Source organism: Cydia strobilella, chromosome 19 (genome assembly GCF_947568885.1).
Source record: "Cydia strobilella chromosome 19, ilCydStro3.1, whole genome shotgun sequence".
NCBI classification, from domain to species: domain Eukaryota; kingdom Metazoa; phylum Arthropoda; class Insecta; order Lepidoptera; family Tortricidae; genus Cydia; species Cydia strobilella.
In genome coordinates, this window is record NC_086059.1 from 13,179,232 (window position 1) to 13,198,822 (window position 19,591).

The 19,591-nt window shown below is 39.7% G+C and overlaps 2 protein-coding genes across 2 annotated transcripts in view; one reads left to right on the forward strand and one right to left on the reverse strand.

Annotated features, from left to right (window-relative positions):
- LOC134749960 (protein strawberry notch) overlaps positions 1–19,591 on the forward strand; it is a 66,037-nt gene that overhangs the window by 14,111 nt on the left and 32,335 nt on the right. Inside the window, exons 6-19 of the mRNA XM_063684998.1 lie at positions 2,378–2,541; positions 3,036–3,114; positions 3,575–3,683; positions 4,693–4,793; positions 5,489–5,664; positions 6,388–6,552; positions 7,192–7,433; positions 9,685–9,838; positions 10,675–10,809; positions 11,155–11,300; positions 16,468–16,634; positions 17,361–17,543; positions 18,399–18,590; positions 19,396–19,559. Coding sequence (XP_063541068.1) covers positions 2,378–2,541; positions 3,036–3,114; positions 3,575–3,683; positions 4,693–4,793; positions 5,489–5,664; positions 6,388–6,552; positions 7,192–7,433; positions 9,685–9,838; positions 10,675–10,809; positions 11,155–11,300; positions 16,468–16,634; positions 17,361–17,543; positions 18,399–18,590; positions 19,396–19,559 — 2,177 coding nt within the window. The remainder of the gene's footprint in view (positions 1–2,377; positions 2,542–3,035; positions 3,115–3,574; positions 3,684–4,692; positions 4,794–5,488; positions 5,665–6,387; positions 6,553–7,191; positions 7,434–9,684; positions 9,839–10,674; positions 10,810–11,154; positions 11,301–16,467; positions 16,635–17,360; positions 17,544–18,398; positions 18,591–19,395; positions 19,560–19,591) is intronic.
- LOC134750097 (uncharacterized) lies at positions 12,751–15,769 on the reverse strand. The gene is made up of 2 exons (XM_063685191.1): positions 15,498–15,769; positions 12,751–14,929 (listed from the first exon to the last, which is right to left on the reverse strand). The coding sequence occupies exon 2, from the start codon at positions 14,920–14,922 to the stop codon at positions 12,829–12,831; it is 2,094 nt and encodes a 697-aa protein (XP_063541261.1). The 5' UTR covers positions 14,923–14,929; positions 15,498–15,769; the 3' UTR covers positions 12,751–12,828.

Consider the following 19,591-nt stretch of genomic DNA (forward strand, 5'->3'; position numbering starts at 1 on the left):
GCCACATGTGTCCTTATTGTCCAGTCGCCATCAGATATATCGGAGCGGCTAAGGTGTTCACAAATATCTGAACAAAGCCTCTATTATCAAGACTTCAAAGTGCATGAAATAAAACTATGAAAACTGATTAAATCGCGTATAATACATCCCGACGTTTCGAACCCTTTACATCCCTCCCCCCTTCCCCTCTCCATTTCCCATTTCCCCATGGCGACTGTCCATTGTCCAATGATGATACATTGGACTATAAAGTTCAATACAGTCACAGATTAATAAATAGTTACCACGTAACAGATACATCATTCCCATACAAAAGCGAAAATACCTACGCTATAATAGCCTACAAAATCTTAATAATAATACCTGCTTCTCAGGATGAGAAAAGACACGCGCAAAGAGTCGACACTGTGTTGCCCGCCGTGCGAGTCACGTGCCAACGCGTCATCGTAAGAATGCGCTAGGGTTGTACCTATGATGATTATTGTAATAAAACTGATGTCAACCACATTTTTTATTAGTCAATCAAATATTTAAAAACAACTCTTTTAATGAAATAAAACTATGAAAACGGATTATATCGCGTATATTGAATTTATAATACATCCCGACGTTTCGAACCCTTTACAGCGTTCGTGGTCAACGGGTGACCCGTGAGTAACTATCGCGGTAACCGAAGACAATATAACTCTTATAATACCTGAATTAAAAAAACTCCTTAATTTACGATTTACGTACTTATGTTCAAAGAAATAAATGGTGACAAAATTCATAAAGATAGATTTAAAATTAGTATTTTCACCTTTCTTCGTCTCTCGGCAATGAAAAAAACGACAAATTTTCCTTTGTTTTTTGACTACTGCACAATAATTACGTAGTTTCGGCATTTCGAAGCGTAAGCGCTGGAAACGTGCGGTGCGAGCGCTCAGGCGGGCCTTCGGCGGCCGTCTGATGGTTGTATTGTCGACGATACGCCGAGCGGTAGGCATATAGCGCGTGGCCTTGAGCGAGTGACTGGGGCCTGATACAGTTAACTAATTCGTTAACTTTATTCGGAAGACGTAAAGCAAAGCATGGACTTACAGTACAGTACTACTTGAATTACAGTATCTACGAATGTGATTGTTTGAAGTAGCTGGATGCGTAGCCAACGTGCAATCGTTTACGCTCCCTAACGAACGAAACGCAACTATCACTGTCGCACTAGTGTGGAAGCGTGATAGAGAGAGATGACTACGATACGCTACGGAGCGTTAACGATTGGCACGTCGGCTACGCGACCTGGGTAGTTATTTCGGTGTTTTAACCGTTTTTATCTTCCTGACAGCTTTTAAAGGATTTGCCACACTGGATGCGTTCTGCGGGCAGCGGTCAGGTCAAACTACAACTTCAAAGGTTGCTGTCAATGTTGTATACATAATGCGAGTTTGACCTGACCGCTGCCCGCAGAACGCATCCAGTGAGGCAAATCCTTAAGGGGCCCACTGATTATCAGTTTGCCGGACGATATCGGCCTGTCAGTTAGAACAAAAATTTGACAGTTCCGAAAAACTGACGGGCCGATATCGTCCGGCGGACTGGTAATCAGTGGGCCCCTTTAGTGTCAATCTTTCAATTTTAAAGTTGTTACAAATCATTTCAATTTGGTAGAAGTTTTCGATCAATACCAAATAACCGATAATGCTATAAAATCTACAGGAACATGAAAGCAACTAAAACGCTGCAAGAACTATATTTTGAAATTTCCTGTTTATTATTTTTATTGCATTGAATGTAATTTTAATATTTTTGTTTTCTATCTTCTCATTGGATGTGTTTATTTTCGTAGGTTTAGTTATTCTAGTAGTTTTAAGTATTTAGTTTCTTTAGCTTTGACATGTGTAGTATTTAGTTTATCTTCCTTAATCCTTATGTCATGCATTGTGATATGCTTGTAACTATTATTTAATGGAACTTTACATGGACCAAATATGTTGTTTTTCGTACTCCATCCACTGCTTCCGAATGACTACTTCCCTTGTATTCATAAGGATGCTTAACTGGGCATATATAATAGATAGGCTGGAAATATATAACTAATATGCTACATCAGTAGATTATTATCGTGATGTTTTTCTCTTATGGTTTGGATTGATTGGATTCATTAAATCTGAATAATGATATAATAAATCCATGAATCATCCAGGAAGTCTGAAAAAGGGTCACTTTCCTTCATTGGTTACTTAAAAGAGAAAGAAAAGTGCATCTCTTTTTGTAAACTGCTCAAACGGCTAATTGTGTGCAGCATAACCAATCAAATATGGTAGAACATCAGTTTTTGGTCCGTGTAAAATCTCAACCACTTAGTCATGCGTTCAACTAACTGTAATTTATTTTGCAGTGGAAATGGCGGGGATACCGGGGATGAACTCGTACCTGCTCCAGAACCTAAATCAGATATTAGCGTCGGGCATGGGTGGGCCTTTGGCAGGCATGCTTGGACAGTTTGCACAGCTCACTACACCTAATTGGGGACCTAAGGCTGGTCTCTTTCCGCAAGACAAGGTAAGTGTCTATATTCCAAAGTACCTGTTCGATTTGAAAGCTTAAGCTTTCAACAAATCTTTAAAGCTATTCGTCTTGGTAGAAAGTCGAGAAAAATGGCTGGCGTCCGGGGCATGCATTCATACCCGCTTCACGTGTTTCGGGCCTTATTAAGAGCGGTTTATGTTGACCCCTCACCTTGTTCTGCCATAAGTCGGGTGGAGCGCTAGGCTCGCAAATACAAAACCGGTTGAGGGTAGATGGTTTACAAATTGGTGCCGTGACCAGGATCTAGATATTCTTTTAGTTAACCCTTTAAACAGCACGCATATCGTTACCGTGAACCTTGTCGCAATGCACGAAGGTTGATATTGGGCTGTAGCCGCGCGCGTTAGTTAATGTCCTTGGCGGTCAAAAGATTAAAATTATTGTTTTCGTTCTAAATTCTCATTTATGCCAAAATAACACTAGTGTCACATACAGTTGACGTGATTCATAGGTTTTTGTTTACGCAGATGCACGGTGACGAAGAAGAGGTGGACGATGAAGAAATGGGCGTGGCAGAGACGTACGCCGACTATATGCCTACTAAACGTAAGTTGTTTAGAGTCCATCGGCGTTATATCTGCAAGAAAAGTTCTACGTCTAGTATGTCGTGATCTTACTTGGTCACTCGCTAAGCTAAGTCTGTACAGATATAGCGTAGACGAACATTATTATTGTCTAAAGCGTTATAGTTTACTTATGCAAAAAATTCTATATAGCGCTTGGAAACTTCCACTTCATATCACAACTGTTTTGAAAAATCAGAAAAATGTTTATTCTTTTCGTGTTACTTAAAGATATTTGTTGCCAATTTGTTGACAATTGTTGCCAAAGTTTACATATATGTGGTATTTTCTATAAAAAGGGACCTTATTGTCGATGGCGCTTACGCCATTATAAACGATGCTCTGATATAAATACAATGCCGAGCGACGCTGTGCGGCGTAAGCGCCATCGACAATAAGGTCCCTTTTCATAGAAAATGCCCCATATTAATGTTTATCCCCAGTGAAACTCGGACGCAAGCACCCTGACCCTGTCGTAGAGACAGCCTCGCTCTCCTCCGTGGAGCCCATCGATGTGCACTACACCGTCAGCTTACCAGACGAGACGATACGGTATTTATCAGCTTTTGTTTACTTTTATCCGTACGTAGAGAACGGATAAGGACATACAACACTAAAGGTTAACGTTAAATATGGCAGCGGGAGCTGTCGTCCCATAGATAACTGTCAGACTTTGGATGACGATGACGAATGGCTTGGTGCTATCGGCCCTAAGACGCGTAAACTAGTGTGGATTCAATATTTCGGAAAACTTGCTTAGTTTACACACACAGGTTGGAAAGAACGAAAATTAACTGAGATGCCAGCAAAATACATTCTTTGTCAATTATATAGTTGGTCAAGCAAATCTTTTCAGTTGAAAAGGGCGCGAAATTCAAAAGATTCTATGGGACGATATCCCTTCGCGCCTACATCTTTTAAATTTGCCGCCTTTTTCTTTGCTTGACCACAGCTATAGATTCTAATATTATTTTACGATTCTGTTTTATCGCCGTTACGCCCCGGCCGTGACCCGTGACTTCGCGTGGCATCGCTGCGCTAGTGTTGATATGAGTATGTGTAAAAAAAGAGCGTAATATAAATCTCTGCGTCTCACTCCAACGCACTATACGTTCACTCGCTCTCTGGTGCCGCTGCCACTGCCACGAGATGTGGCTTATCCGTTAAACTTTAAATGTAATCCCTTTTCCAGACCAATCAATAGTTATTTGTGCAACAAGAGAGGAAAGTTGGTTTTTCCTGCGAGGGACTCAAAAACACGAGATGTAAAATAACTTTGCTCTCGTGTTGCACATATAATTTTTCACCTCAGCAGTGAGAACATATTAAAGATTAAAATGTATAACAATTTGTAATAGAAGTATGAAGTGGCAGTTCATAGCCTTCACTAAATTAAAAAGCTACTTTGTTTCACTCCCTGGAGTGAGAGAAGTCGCACTTTCGTCACTCCGTGGAGTGAGGAAAGTCGCACTTTCCTCACTCCAGGGAGTGACGAAAGTAGGCTTGTTCGAGCTGCTGAGGTGAAAAATAATAGAATTAATCGATACATCACCTCTATCAGGAACGGGCTGCTATCCGCTCTGCAGTTGGAGGCCGTGGTGTACGCGGCGCAAGCCCACGAGCACACGCTGCCGGACGGCACGAGGGCCGGATTCCTTATAGGTAACAAATGGTGATGGAAATTGTGTGAATTGCTTCGTCTCGTCTCGATCTACCTACATTTTGTAAGCATAGCCGTTTTTGCTAACGATGAAAGTTTTATCAATTAGGCGGCTGAGGGCCTATCGCGAACACACATCTTTCTCTTTTACTTCAATTAAGACTAATTTAGAGTGCATGACAGCGAAAGATGCCTGCAATTTACGATTTTCGGTGTTCGCGGTCTCAGATTTTGCAAAATTAGCAAAAGTGGCCGCCGTTTTATACATTTTGTTGTTGGGCCGACCGATTACATTTTTGACTACAAATAAGTGCATTCCCGTTGCCAGGGAGGTTTTGGGATTATACTGAGCAACGTTTACTATGGGACCAACCACGAAATCGCGAAAAAAATTTACCCTCCCATAGAAAAGGGACCAGCCAAAATGTACGGAACAGCCAAATTTTTTTTCGCGATTTCGGGGTTGATCCCATAGTAAAAGTTGCTCAGTATAATCTCAAAACCTCCCTGGGCAACGGGATTGCACTTTTTTTTTGCCACTGTGTATAATACTCGCCAACAAACTGTCTACAGTTTGGCGAAACTTTTGTATAAGTATATTTTTTGAAAAAAAATAATTGAATGTTTTTCATAATGATGTATTTTTGAATAAGTACTATTTTTTTAAATACAAAATATAATTGTAATGTATTCATAGGTGACGGCGCTGGTGTGGGCAAAGGCCGAACCATCGCCGGTATAATCTTCGAGAACCACCTGAAGGGCCGCAAGCGCGCCATCTGGGTGTCCGTCTCCAACGACTTGAAATACGACGCGGAGAGAGATCTGAGGGACATCGGGGCTGGGAAGATTGAAGTTCACCCTCTGAATAAGGTAATGTACACACACGTAATGTACACGTCGGTAAATAAGCACACGACCCGCCTGATGGTAATGGATGACCGACTGACGTATAAAATGTAAAATTTTATGAATAAATAATTGAATTGAATTGATCAACTAGGAATATCCAATGCGCGTTGCAGACTGTTATTAAACAGTTTACGGAATAAATAACCAACATTTTTATATTTTTACTTAAACTAGCGACCCGCCCCGGTTTACATACGTATAAACCTTCCTTTTGAATCACTATCTATTAAAAAAAACAGTAGCATACGTAGGGACAGACAGACAGACAGCAGGAAGCGATTTTGTTTTATACTATGTGTACTATGTAGTGAAGACCGCTTAATGTCGTACTTACGTATAAGATTAAAAAAAATGTTTCGCGACAATGATACGGTAACTCTGATCACTCTAAATCTAATTGATTTTCTGTGATTGTAAGTCTCAAAATTGATTCTACGGTGACTTATTTGAATGAAATATCGGTTGCGCAATTTCAGTTTAAACACCAAAATGATTTGCTACTAAATAAGTAAGAGACACGCGTGATATAATCAAGCTTTTCAATCTCGTACCTTCATTGGGCCACTCAGCAAGCTTCGTGGCCTAAACACGGTATTCGACTGAACGGCTCTCTATTATACCACGATTTAATAAAATACTAGTTTGATTCGTATCTTTTTATTCAAGAGTTCCTTTTGTCCCTAGTTCAAATACGCAAAGATCTCATCAGCGGTGAACGGCAACGTGAAGAAAGGCGTGGTATTCTGTACATACTCTGCGCTGATCGGCGAGACGCAGTCGAACACGACTAAATACAGGACGAGGCTCAAGCAGCTGCTGCAGTGGTGCGGGGAGGACTTCGACGGATGCGTATCCTTTTGGAAATGGATGATTAGAAAATTAGCAATCTGTTGCAATGTAACTCAAAATTAAAAAAAAAAACCATTAAACCCTGAAAAGATTGAGTCGTTTCTAGGTATTTTGAACCATCGATGTTAGTTGTGCGACACATTTATTGATATAACAAATTGCGTTCACAAGCTCAACTATTTATACTGAATGATTTTGGGGTCGTGATCCTGAATGTCAAAAATCTGTTAAGATGGCCATTCTAAACTAATTTCCCCATGGGACTAACCACAAAATCGGGAAAATAAATCAAATGTATTCCTTTGGGCGGCCGAAGTAGACGAAATATGTGGGCGCAATGTATTTTTTTCACGATTTTCACATCGGTCCCATGGAAAACCTTGTTCAGTATGACCTTCTCAATACATTTTTGACATTGGGGATCACAACCCCGAAATCACCCAATCCCAATATATAAAAAAATTGGTAGATGTAATGGAGTCCACCTGTGTAGAGATTGCGTTTATAGAAAATTCCAATTTTTATACAAAAAAAATCAGAATGAAAACTGTTGGTTGTAATTTTAAACACGCGAAAGAAAGCAAATTTAAAATTTCATCCTTGTAAGTGTCTCCATAAAACCTTACATCATCAAATCAGATCGTATTTGACGAATGTCACAAAGCGAAGAACCTCTGCCCCGTCGGCTCGGGCAAGGCCACAAAGACCGGCCTTACCGCTCTAGAACTACAAAACAAACTCCCCAAGGCTCGCGTAGTATACGCTTCGGCCACGGGAGCGTCTGAACCTAGGAACATGGCGTATATGGTGCGGCTTGGGATATGGGGAGAAGGAACACCATTCCCTACGTTTATGGACTTTATCAACGCTGTGGAAAAAAGGTGAGACCCCTAAACCGTGGAGTCAAAGCAAATTTTACTCTGTAAGTATATACATTAGGTTCAAAACTCCAAAACAAGCTCCCCAAGTCTCGCATATTATACGCTTCGGCCACGGGAGCGTCTGAACCTAGGAACATGGCGTATATGGTGCGGCTTGGGATATGGGGCGAAGGAACACCATTCCCTACGTTTATGGACTTTATTAACGCTGTGGTAAAAAGGTGAGACCCTTAAACCGTGGAAACAATAGTACATTATTGTCGAGGCTCGGAAGTAGCTACTTGCTGGCCGAGGATTCGTTTTAAACGGACGACCTTGGGAGTCCGTTTAATTGAATCCGAAGCCAGCAAGTAGCCTTCCAGCCGAGTCATATATAGTGCTTTTCTCAAAAATGGCGCAATAAATACAAATATAATAGAAATATTTTACAGAAGCAACGTTCTTATGTATATATTTTCACAGAAAAAAGTAATAAGCAAATCGCTTTGCCGCCGTTTTATTTTTTTAATTAAAAATAGAAGTGTATTTTTCTGCTAAAAATACGCCAACCTATTTGAGACACCTAAATAGTCGCGGTACCAACATTATAATTATAAGTACTGATCATTTGTTTGGCTGTTTAATGGACCTATGCCTGCATTTGATATGGCCACTTCAACTTTTAAAAAGTTTGGAACTCGACAAATAATGGAATTTGTATGCAACATTGCAGTCCGGAAATCGAGACTGCAATGTTTTTAACTTTTTAATTTTGTGACTGACCATAAACAACGCACTTCGCGACCTACTTTTTAACTGGCAATGTCGACTGCCGTCCATTTTTGAGAAAAGAACATTTAACTTTGTAAGTATATACATTAGGTTCAAATTCGTTCGTTGTGGAACATTAGGTGGTTTTAGATAAACTCCCCAAGGCTCGCGTAGTATATGCTTCCGCGACGGGAGCGTCTGAACCTAGGAACCAGGGATGTTGCGGATGCCGATTTTTTGACATCCGCGGATGCAGATGCGGATTTTTAAGGCTCACATCCGCGGATGCGGATATCGAGATTAGGCACATAAAAAACGTCACTTTAGTAATTTTTATTTAAAAAAAAAACGAAACTTAGTATTTGGACAAGAATATAGGTGCCCCACAATCGCATTACTATACTAAAGTCCAAATAAAACACATTATTCACTTCTTGTCGCTGTCCGTCATAGGCTAAGTGCTCGATCGACGAATCACAAAAACGAAACCAGTTTCCTATTGGCTAATGACGAAATTACCTAGCACTTACGCCGCTGCTAAGACGTTCCTGTACCTACCTGTTCCCCATCCGCATCCGCATTAAGCTCCCCATCTATTTTATTCGGATGCGGATGCGGATGTTGAAAATAATGCAGAAGTTCCGCGGTTGCGGATGCGGATTCGAACATTCGCAACATCCCTGCTAGGATCAGATGCTGCAGTACGTGACGCCCGCCCGTCGTGACCGCTACTCACTCAGGCACTGTTAGTGCTTGAAAATGGAGACCTTAGCTCTCCGAAGTTACTAGAAATACGTGAGTGAAACCGCTAAGTTAGCTAAGTGAATCTAATCTAGCCGCCCAGAGGCCTATAAAAAGGCGTCTCACTTAATTGAAGGCATGTTTACAAAAACAACATAACTACACTAGACATGAATTTACAGGAAACGAAAAAAACTAAATATCTTCTTATATATTAGTTATTGGACATAAACATTGTATAGGTAATGTTAGTAAGTGGCCAATAGTTCCGAAATATACGATTGCACATTTCAAAGACCAGTATTTTTGAAAAAAAATGGATAAATAAGTTCGTCACTTATGCTGTTTTTGTAAAATTTCGTTAGTTATGTTCTTTTTGTAAGAAAATAAAACAAGTTTCTATAGAAATCATGTTTTGTATTCTATCAGAGAGGTACAGATTTATCTTACTTAACTAGTGGATTTATTTTTGGGGACTGATTTTGGACAATTGGGGTCATTTTTGGACACTACCTTTTGCTCTACGTGTAGATCCTGCTTAGACGAATGCTATGATACCAAAAACTGAAATCCGCAAAAAATGTTAGTTATGTTGTTTTTGTTAACATGCCTTCAATTGTGTTTTGCATATTTATTATAACAAATCAAAATAGCATTTGTCATTTGCAAGTTTTTCTTAATGGGCGGCTAAGGTAGAAGGTATGAACTCAAGAAATTAACATATTTATGCGTTTGAATAAATATGAAATCGTTTTCGCAGAGGTGTCGGCGCCATGGAGATTGTAGCCATGGACATGAAACTCCGGGGCATGTACATCGCTCGGCAGCTCTCGTTCCACGGCGTCTCGTTCAAGATAGAAGAAGTGCCGCTATCCGACGCCTTCCGGGAGACTTACGACAAATCTGTCGCATTGGTGAGTATATATTCAAACATTTTGGGGTGCCTAGCCAAGACAAACAAACACATAACAAAGACAAAGTTGGTGTGACAAAGGCGCAAAGGCTTCGGTGGCTCGGCCATCTGGAGCGAATGGGAGGCGATCGGGCGGTGAAAAGAGCGTTTGAGGGAAAACCGACAGCACGCCGCCCGGTCCGGCGACCTGGGTACCGATGGGGGGGATGTGGTGGACGCTGATCTGCGCGAGCTCCAGGTCCAAGACTGGCGAGAAACTGCACAGGACCGGGATCAGTGGCGAACAATCGTGTTGGAGGCCAAGACACATTTTGGGTCGCTGCGCCAGAGGAGTAAGTAAGTAAGTAAGACAAGACAAGGAGTTTGATAAATTGAAATTGAAAATATTTATTTCAGATTTACATCCATATTTTTGTTAGTATAAGTTAAGAACTAAATAAAAATATGTATAAAATAAAGCTTCACCAAGAGAAACATCGTTATGCTTCCACCGCCATGCATTGTTTTTACGCAGTGTATGTTGTGACGATGTCTACACGCGTCTAAGATTACGCGACTCCTTGTTAGCAGGATAACGAAAAACAAAAAATATCGAGTCGAGCGGCTTCGTTCGAAACATTGTTCTTGGTCAATTTATTTGTGTACAGTTTAAGGGATAGCCGAGACAGTCAAAGAAGTTTTTATGTATGATGTATGCCTCATCGGCCAGTATTCTTCATTATTTTGTTTCCACGGCATTGTTACTTTATGTGGCAATATGCAACCTTTCGCCTGAAAAGTAACACTGTAAGTAAATCCAACCAGGCCAAGGAAGTAAAACGAAAAACGTTGTTCTAGTGGGTGGAAGCCATGCAGCGGTTCACAGAGGCAGCAGAACTCATCGATGCGGAAGCTCGCATGAGGAAGACGATGTGGGGGCAGTTCTGGTCGGCGCATCAGAGGTTCTTCAAGTACCTGTGTATCGCCGCTAAGGTATCTTCAGGGTTTTTTATTATAACGATATATCAATATCTTAAAATCCCAGTGTTCCAACATTTTACAAACCGCTACGTCTCACACATTTTTAGTTATTTATGTACATAAAGGTGCCCGATATCTCATCGGAGAATTTTTTGCTGACGCGTACCGCGTCGTTGGGAGTTGAGTTAAGCAGCAAGAATAAACCTGCTTAAAAACTCAGAAGAAAAGTCATCATTGTACTTTTTACCCTACTAATATTATTCTATGCTCCTAGATTATTTTGTGCATTGCCCACATAGCTTATGAAAGCTAAGTTTAGTAGAGTTCTCTTTATTAATCATATGATATCTTCTATAGGTGCATCACGCAGTAGTAACAGCTCGAGAAGCCGTCAAGTGCGGCAAGTGCGTCGTGATCGGCTTACAGAGCACGGGCGAGGCTCGAACCCTGGACCAGCTGGAGAGAGACGACGGAGAGCTCAGCGACTTCGTCTCCACCGCCAAGTAAGTATATACTATTGGCTCTGTGATCCATAGACCTTGCGTTTCTGTCAACCTCTATGGCTCCTCCATTTTCAAAAATCTCAAACATTTCCACAAACTGCATCGACAAATATATTTCCAACCATCGAACTAGCTCACAAAATCTTACGAGAATCGGTTGAGAAATGTTGAACTTGACTAAGCGTACGCTGCTACGGCTTAAAATCATTAAATAATTTTTCACTTCAGTAGTGTGACATATTAAAGGTTAAAATGTATTTCGAATTACACAGAATAATGCAAACAAAAAAAAATATAAAAAGAATTTGTAATAGAAGTATGAAGTGGCAGTTCATGGCCTTCACTAAATTAAAAACCTACTTTGTTTCACTCCCTGGAGTGAGGAAAGTCGCACTTTCGTCACTCCCTGTAGTGAGGAAGGCCGCACTTTCCTCACTCACTAAAGGCACCTGTCCGCCTAAATTAGTCATTAAAGTAATTTCAAACTAGTGCCAATAACATTATGCGTGTGGAGAAGTAGACGGCTACGCGGAGAGGTATTCCTGGGTCAAAGGTAGCGGTAAGTCGAGCTCGCACGTTCTCCGCCGGCACGGAATCCTCAGGGAGCGAGCCTAAATCTACACGAACCTCATCCTCATCAGAAATCCTCATCGCCTGCGGTATTTCCGGACCGATATGACCTTCAAACCTTCAAGAAAAGAGCGTATTCCCATCTTAAAGGCCGGCAACGCACTTACAACCCCTCTGGTGTTGCGGGTGTCCATGGGCGGCGGTAATCGCTTTCCATCAAGTGATCCGTCTGCTCGTTTGCCTCCTATTTCATAAAAAAAAAAAAAAGTATTTAGTTGTGCACTATCTCTCTTAGTACCTTGTTTGAAAAGATCTAGAAATTTAGCATTTAATTTGTCGTTTTGAATTTGATATTATGTAGATATTTTTATTGTACAACCATACAGTCCATTTAATTTCGTACATTCAGAAACATTTAGTCTTGCGAAAGCTTTTTTGCCCAAACTGAAACAAGATGGTTCGCTCGTTCAAGTCTTTCATTTATACATTATTTATGTATTGTTGTCTGAGTTCCCATAATACAAGACACAAACTTTGTTGAGCTTCGGTTTGGTTTGCGGGGCTTAGTCAATTTGTGTAAATGTTATAGGTAGGACCTATAACATTTATTTATATTGGATTGTGATAGAGTCCTTTATTGCTATATATATATATTATAGGTATAGTACTTATACCGTATGTATCCTTGTCATAACTCATTTGAATCTACCTACACTTATGAAAGGATCCAAATCGTTTGCAAATGACATAACATCAAAAGAAATTAACTCAAATGGAATAAAGTCGATATTTTAAACGACATCGCCTAACTGTATGATTCTTCTTAAATATACTTTTTCTAATTACTGTACAGTTTAAATGAAAATAAAATAGGACGTAGTTAGTTCTTAATATTGTTTATTTAGCTCTGATATAATTTTATAATTCGATAACAACAAATCCTGAGAACTCAACATATTCAGGAGTCCATTTGGACAAACATATTCGAAAAATCCGTCTCTTCCACTGGTCTTATTTTAGCCAATTCTTTAGCTAACCGCGCCATCGTCTCCATGTTAGCTTTATTCGGGTTATTCTTAAACAATCTGTTCAGTCTTCTGAACTCGTCATTCAATGCCTTCATGTTTGCGTCATATTGTGCTTTTAAATTTAAAGTTACAACATTATCTATGCAGTAATTTGCATTTAGTGGATCTATTTCTTGCTTTATTTCGGTAGAAACATCACTTTCATTTGATGAAGCTGACATAGGTCTATCAGTTGTGTCAAAGGGCATCTCACAATCTTCCATTTCTTCCCTATTATCATTTTCAACTTTTACTTTAACCTCACCAGCTATTTTATAAACCACATCAGTATCTATGGAATCGCTAGCGTTATTGTATTTGTAGTTGACAGTATTTAGTACGCTTGTTAAATGTTCACATATTCGTCCTTTCACACCTACTTTACAATCACAGCAAAGGGAATCTGTATTCAAATGATAAGTGGTCTTTCCATCGCCTGCAACTATATAATCATTAGGTCCCTCTTTGTGTATAGATTCTGAAGTAAGGTCAATTTTTGATAGGAACTTTGTATGCAAACCTACAACATCATTGTTTATATATGCAATTATCATTTTCTGAAAGTGACTCTCTAGAATTTTAGTAACAACGTCCATCATCACACATAAATTAAAAGACTTACATTTCTGTATAAAGAATTCTTTTATAAATATTATAGGCGCTTCAATATGTTTTCCGTTGAAGTCTTTTACCCCCATCCATTGCTCCCAATCTTGCCAGACGGATTCCATTTTTTGCAAAAACGGTTGCATTATATCATTGTTTACTAAACTATAATGTATTGTAATAGCTTCTTCTATATTATCAGAATAAATTAAAGACTTGAACAATTGCATAATTTCATGGCGTTTGCTTTTTTCTACTTTATTGTCGTCATCGCAAATAAATTCCCAGAATTCTCTACAAATCTCAAACCTGTCCGGTTTTACCACTATTCTCGGAAACATCGAAGTTAAAGCTTCTTTTATGAATGTATTTCCAAATGAAACTAATTTAGGCTCGAAGCGTTTTGCGAAACCTGTCTCAATGGCTGATGATATAGCCAGAAATATGTGCTCATATATACCTACGTTTCTGTCATTGAATATAACACATGCGATGGGCAGCGAACCAAGCGGCGTAGGCACAAATACCATCATAACAAAAGGCCCAGTATGTATTGGTGTTACATCTATTAATACGCTTTCAATACTAAATTCTGTCACAACTCGCCCCATCAGCGGGGTAATAATTACAGCAAACTGATTGCTCGTAGAGTATTTCACTATATGACCACTTTTCTGTAAAGTCTCAATCTTTCTATTAATAACATCATTAGTATCTATAGTTTTTTGAGTCCTTTTCTTTTGAAATATGTATATGATGTGTCGCAGAGTAGGATTTACGCTTGCATTCTCGATAATTCCACTATCTGGTTCATTTTGCTCTGTTAGAAGCAGTTCATGGTAACATTTAGCCATCGAAGGCGAGTAACCATCATTAAAATATTCGTAGAAAGCAGAATCAGCTTGACTAGAAGTTCTTAACTGGCTCAGACACTTCGGGTGGCGTATTAAGTGACTATGGTTAAACTCAATGCTAATATTCATATTTAGACCCATTCTCAAATCTAAATCTTTTCTTGTAGTATTCCTATTGATAATTTTTATTTTGAAGTCGATTTTGGCTCTGCAGTTTAGATTCTTGGTTCGTTCGGAGGTTTTAGATTTATTTTGATTTGAACGATGGCACCAGAATGATTTTCTGTACACCAGCCGTTTCATATTTGGAAAACAGTTGTGTACAATCCATGTAGTGTTAGTGAATCCGGAGAATCTTCTTATCCATTCTTTTGTATAGTTGTTATAGTGCTCTGTATCACCCTCTTCTACCTTACATTTTAAGAGGACGGTGAATATTTCTGCTGATGTATAGCTGAATTTGGTAAATTTTGCTTCGGCTGATATCTTCTCTAAAAATACTTTTAATTCCCTTTTTGTAGACATTATCTTTCTGGAAAATATGAAAAACAAATTTCGTTAGTCAAGTATATAGGAGTGAAATTCTTTTAATTTTATTTTCTATTCTTATTTAATCTTTTTTTTTTTTATTCCGAAAAACACTTAAATGACTATATACTATATAATATATAATGAATACATAATACAAGCATAATACAATATTTTCGCCAAACTGAAGACAGTTTGTTGACGAATAGTGCGTTCTTACAGAGTACAGAACAAACTGTAGGTATCTTCTTATTAGGTTTACCTATTATTTATTTATTAACATTATGTTTAAGGCTAAATTTCTTAAGAATAATAGTTTTTTAAATACTTTATAGCTATTGTCTGTACCTACTTCATTACTATCATTCCCCCCTGAGGCTAAAACATACTTATAGACATCTTAAATTAATGATTTATCTGTTCAATGATTGCTATTACACGTATACCTATCGTGTTTGAATAAATAACAGTAAGTTTTTGTTTAATAACTAGTAAACAGTTTTGAGGTTATGTTTATGTTTCACTTCATAGTACAAATACTACAAATTTGTAAACATTTTTGTTAAACTTACCTTTATTATAACCGTTTATTCAATGTACTTGTAACAAAAAATACGTTAATCGATCAATTATTCAACTTCTTTCTACTTTTACATGAAAAACATTTATATTCACACATTGCGATGTCAATATAACATACTTTTTACTGTCTTTCATTCCAATATATACGAAACATCACTAAGAATTACTAAATATACTAAATACAAAACAATATAATTTTGAACAAATGTAAATAACGCGTATTACCAAACTATCATAGCATTACATTACACGCTACAAACCCTAGTCGATTGACGTGCGATCAATGCGTTCCGTTCCGCGCAAGTCAAGGTCGGGGCGAATGACCGCGCGCAATGCGGTACGGTTTGTCCTGGCGGATCGGTAGCGTGCTACCGGCGCGGCGCGAAAATTCAAACCTGCACGCGCCGTTTTTTTTTAACTTTTTAACTTTAAAAAGTTATGTAGTTGGTCAAGTAAATCATGTCAGTAGAAAAAGGCGCGAAATTCAATTTTTTTATGGGATGATATCATTGATATCCCTTCGCGCCTAAATTTTTTTAATTTGCCGACTTTTTCTACTGACAAGATTTGCTTGACCAACTATAGTACCATTTTTAAATGGAAAAAATATATGGCGTGTGTTTCTGTCGCTTTCTACTAATACTTGTAATGTTGATATTTAACGGATTTAGCGGCAGATTTCTGTGAAAATTATTTTAGTATAGTTATTAAAGTTTGTGTATTTGTCATGATTTCAATTTGTACCTAAATATTTTTGTCAAAGTTCAAATATACTATTCATTTAGGCCTAGCAACAACTTATGAATGGTGAATAATATGTACATATATATTATCTTAGGCAAATTATCAGAGCAATTTATTGATGTTAGTTCATCGGAGTCATTCTTTATCGTTATAAAGGTATGCATAATTATGACAACATAGTTATTATATTTTTTGATAATTGTTTTTTTTTTCTAGGGGCGTGTTCCAATCCCTGGTCGAGAAACACTTCCCCGCACCGGACCGCGAGCGCATCAACCGGCTTTTAGGCCTCGAGGGGCCTAAAAAGGCCCTTCCTACACCCACACCCAATGGACGTACTCCTACTGTAACGGCCTTGACCGGGGAGTCCAGTAAGAGGAAATGTGAGTATTATCTAGCGCAATAACCGGCATTTAGGCCTCGAAGGGCCTCAAAAGCCTCTTTAGGGGTATGCTAACATCACTGCGTTATCGAAAGTCCAGCAAAAGGAAACGTAATTATAAACAAGTTGGTGCTTTAATTAATTTGCAGTAAATTAAACTACGGTCGGCAACGCGCATGTGACTCCCTTAGAGTTGCAAGCGTCCTTAGACTACGGTGACTGCTTACCATTAGGCAGGCCGTATGCTTGGTTGGCAACAATGTGGTATAAAAAAATATTACACTGACATCAATCAATCAAAACAAAATGTGATCGTCTCGATTTCGTCCAACAAGTAAAGCCCATATGTATATGTCGACGCGGAATCGGCAAAATCCGATAAGAAAAAGCTTTATGTCTGCACAATAAGAGCGAAAGGGTCTTCGTTCGGCTCGGCTCGCATCGGCCGGCGCCCGCCGACGCGTCGACGACTTTTTCGCTCTTATTGCTCGGACCTAAAGCTTTTTCCTATCGGCTTTTGTCGAATGCGCATCGATATATCTGGGGAGACCCTTATGAATGAGTTTATATTACTTAACTTTTGTTTCACGCTTTTTTTTACGCGTAATATTACTGGTCTTAATCTTTCTGGAGTTCTGGATCTCTGGATGTCAATCTACTTAGCAACTTCCATTCCTCCCATCCCTACTGTCGTCAGAAACATCCCTTTATTCCATTTTCTTTCCAGTAACATCACGACAACAAGCCAACATAGCGGCAAAGAGAGCTCGCGGAGGTTCGTCTTCGGACGAGTTCATTAGAGGATCCGACGACGAAGGAGAAGCAGAGTCGGGTGACGAACGCAGGCGGTCCGACTCGGAAAGCGACTCCAATCCGTTCCGCGCCGGATCCGGCACGGACTCGGACACTGGTGAGTTTTACATCTATTTAACGAAACTATACAGGTGAAGAGAGCTCGCGGTGGTTCCTCTTCCGACGAATTCATTCGTGGGTCCGATGACGAAGCGGAAGCGGAGTCGGATGACGAACGCAGACGGTCCGACTCGGAAAGTTACTTCAATTATTTCCGCGCAGGATCCGGCACGGACTCAGATACTGGTGAGTAGGATTTACCAAAGAGGATATAATATAGATAGAGCGGTACTGTCATAGTAAAATTTGTAACCACAGTAAATTCACTGCCATCTATCGGCACCTTAAAACCGAAAAATGAAGATTTAGATAAACATGATAAAATGTATTTAAATATGGATAAATGTTATTTTTTATTTGCATTAATTATTTTTATATGAATTTGACCCATGTTCTTTCACTGATATGCGTTAAAATTGTTTAATAACAAACAACCGTCAACGTCATCTATACGAGAGTAGGCCAAAGGTAGTGGCGCCATCTGATCGAGAATCAAATTTTCGTGATTTTCGAGGCACGCTTTTTCCTTAGACTGTATTCATCTATAACGGAGTTATATCTATCTTTGGAGTTACTTATCCGAGAACGAGAATCATATGCCGAAGCAGAGGCAGAGTCAGGGCACGAGGGTTGGATACTCGGATAGGTGACAGATATTCATCCGCGGGTTAGGGGATGAAGCAAAGGCAGAGTCGGCGGGGGACGAGCGACGGAAATCCGACTCTGGTCCAATTCGTTCTGTGCCGGATGGCATTGACTCTGGCACCGAGTCAAACAATTTTCCAAATGTTATCGAATATGAATACATTAATTTGTATGTAACTATATCTTAATCTGATAATTATTTCCATAGAACCCTGGATGAGAAAGAAGAAGCCCCTCAAGAAGAAGAAAGCGGCGTCCCCCAAAAAGAAGCCGTCCACCACACAGGACAAAATCGAGAATATGTTCTCCAGGAAGACCAGTACCGCGCCCGCGGTCACCGTCGCCGCGCCCAGCGGGGTGCTGACGGGGACGCCGGTCGGGACCAATGGGCTCTATCTAGGTAGGTCACGTTCTCAATATTTATTTCTTTAAAAACTAGTACCAGGCCTCCTTCACTCGCTCAAGGCCACGCGCTATATGCCTACCGCTCGGCGTATCGTCGACGATACAACCGACAGAGGGCCGCCGAACGCCCGCCTGAGCGCTCGCACCGCACGTTTCCCGCGCTTACGCTTCGAAATACCGATACCACGTAATTATTGTGCAGTAGATAGGTGTAAAAGTCAAAAAACAAAAGAAAATCTGTGGTTTTTTTCATTTCCGAGAGAAAAAGAAAGGTGAGTAGTATTTTAAATCTATCATTATGAATTTTGTCACCATTTATTTCTTTGAACATAAGTAGATAAATCGTAAATTAAGGAGTTTTTTGAGTCGGGTATTATAAGTGTTGTTTTTAAATATTTGATTGACTAATAAAAAATATGGTTGATTCGCAACATTCGTTTTATTACAATAATAACATAAGTAACAGTACAACCCTAGCGCATTCTTACGATGACGCGTTGGCACGTGACTCGCACGGCGGGCAACACAGTCTCGACTCTTTGTGCGCGTACTTATGGTACATTTCTTCTCGTCCTGAGCAGCAGGTATTATTATTAAAATTTTGTAGGCTATTATAGCGTAGGTATTTTCGCTTTTGTATGGGAATGATGTATCTGTTACGTAGTAACTATTTATTAATCTGTGCTAGTACATACATTTGATACACGGGAAACGAACTACTTCGTCTAAAATTGTACTCAATTATTAATAAAAATTTTAAACTTAATATTTTGTCACCTAAACTTGTTGTAATATCACAGGTCCGGCGCGCAACAACCAGCCCCCACCGCGCTCGGCCATCGAGCGCGCCTGCAGCATGAAGGAAGAACTCCTCGCCGCCATAGAGCGGCTCGCCAAGCGCCTGCCGCCCAACACGCTCGACCAGCTGGTCGACGAGCTCGGCGGCACCGAGAACGTGGCCGAGGTACTAGGGATTTTACGGAGTTCCGATTCCGT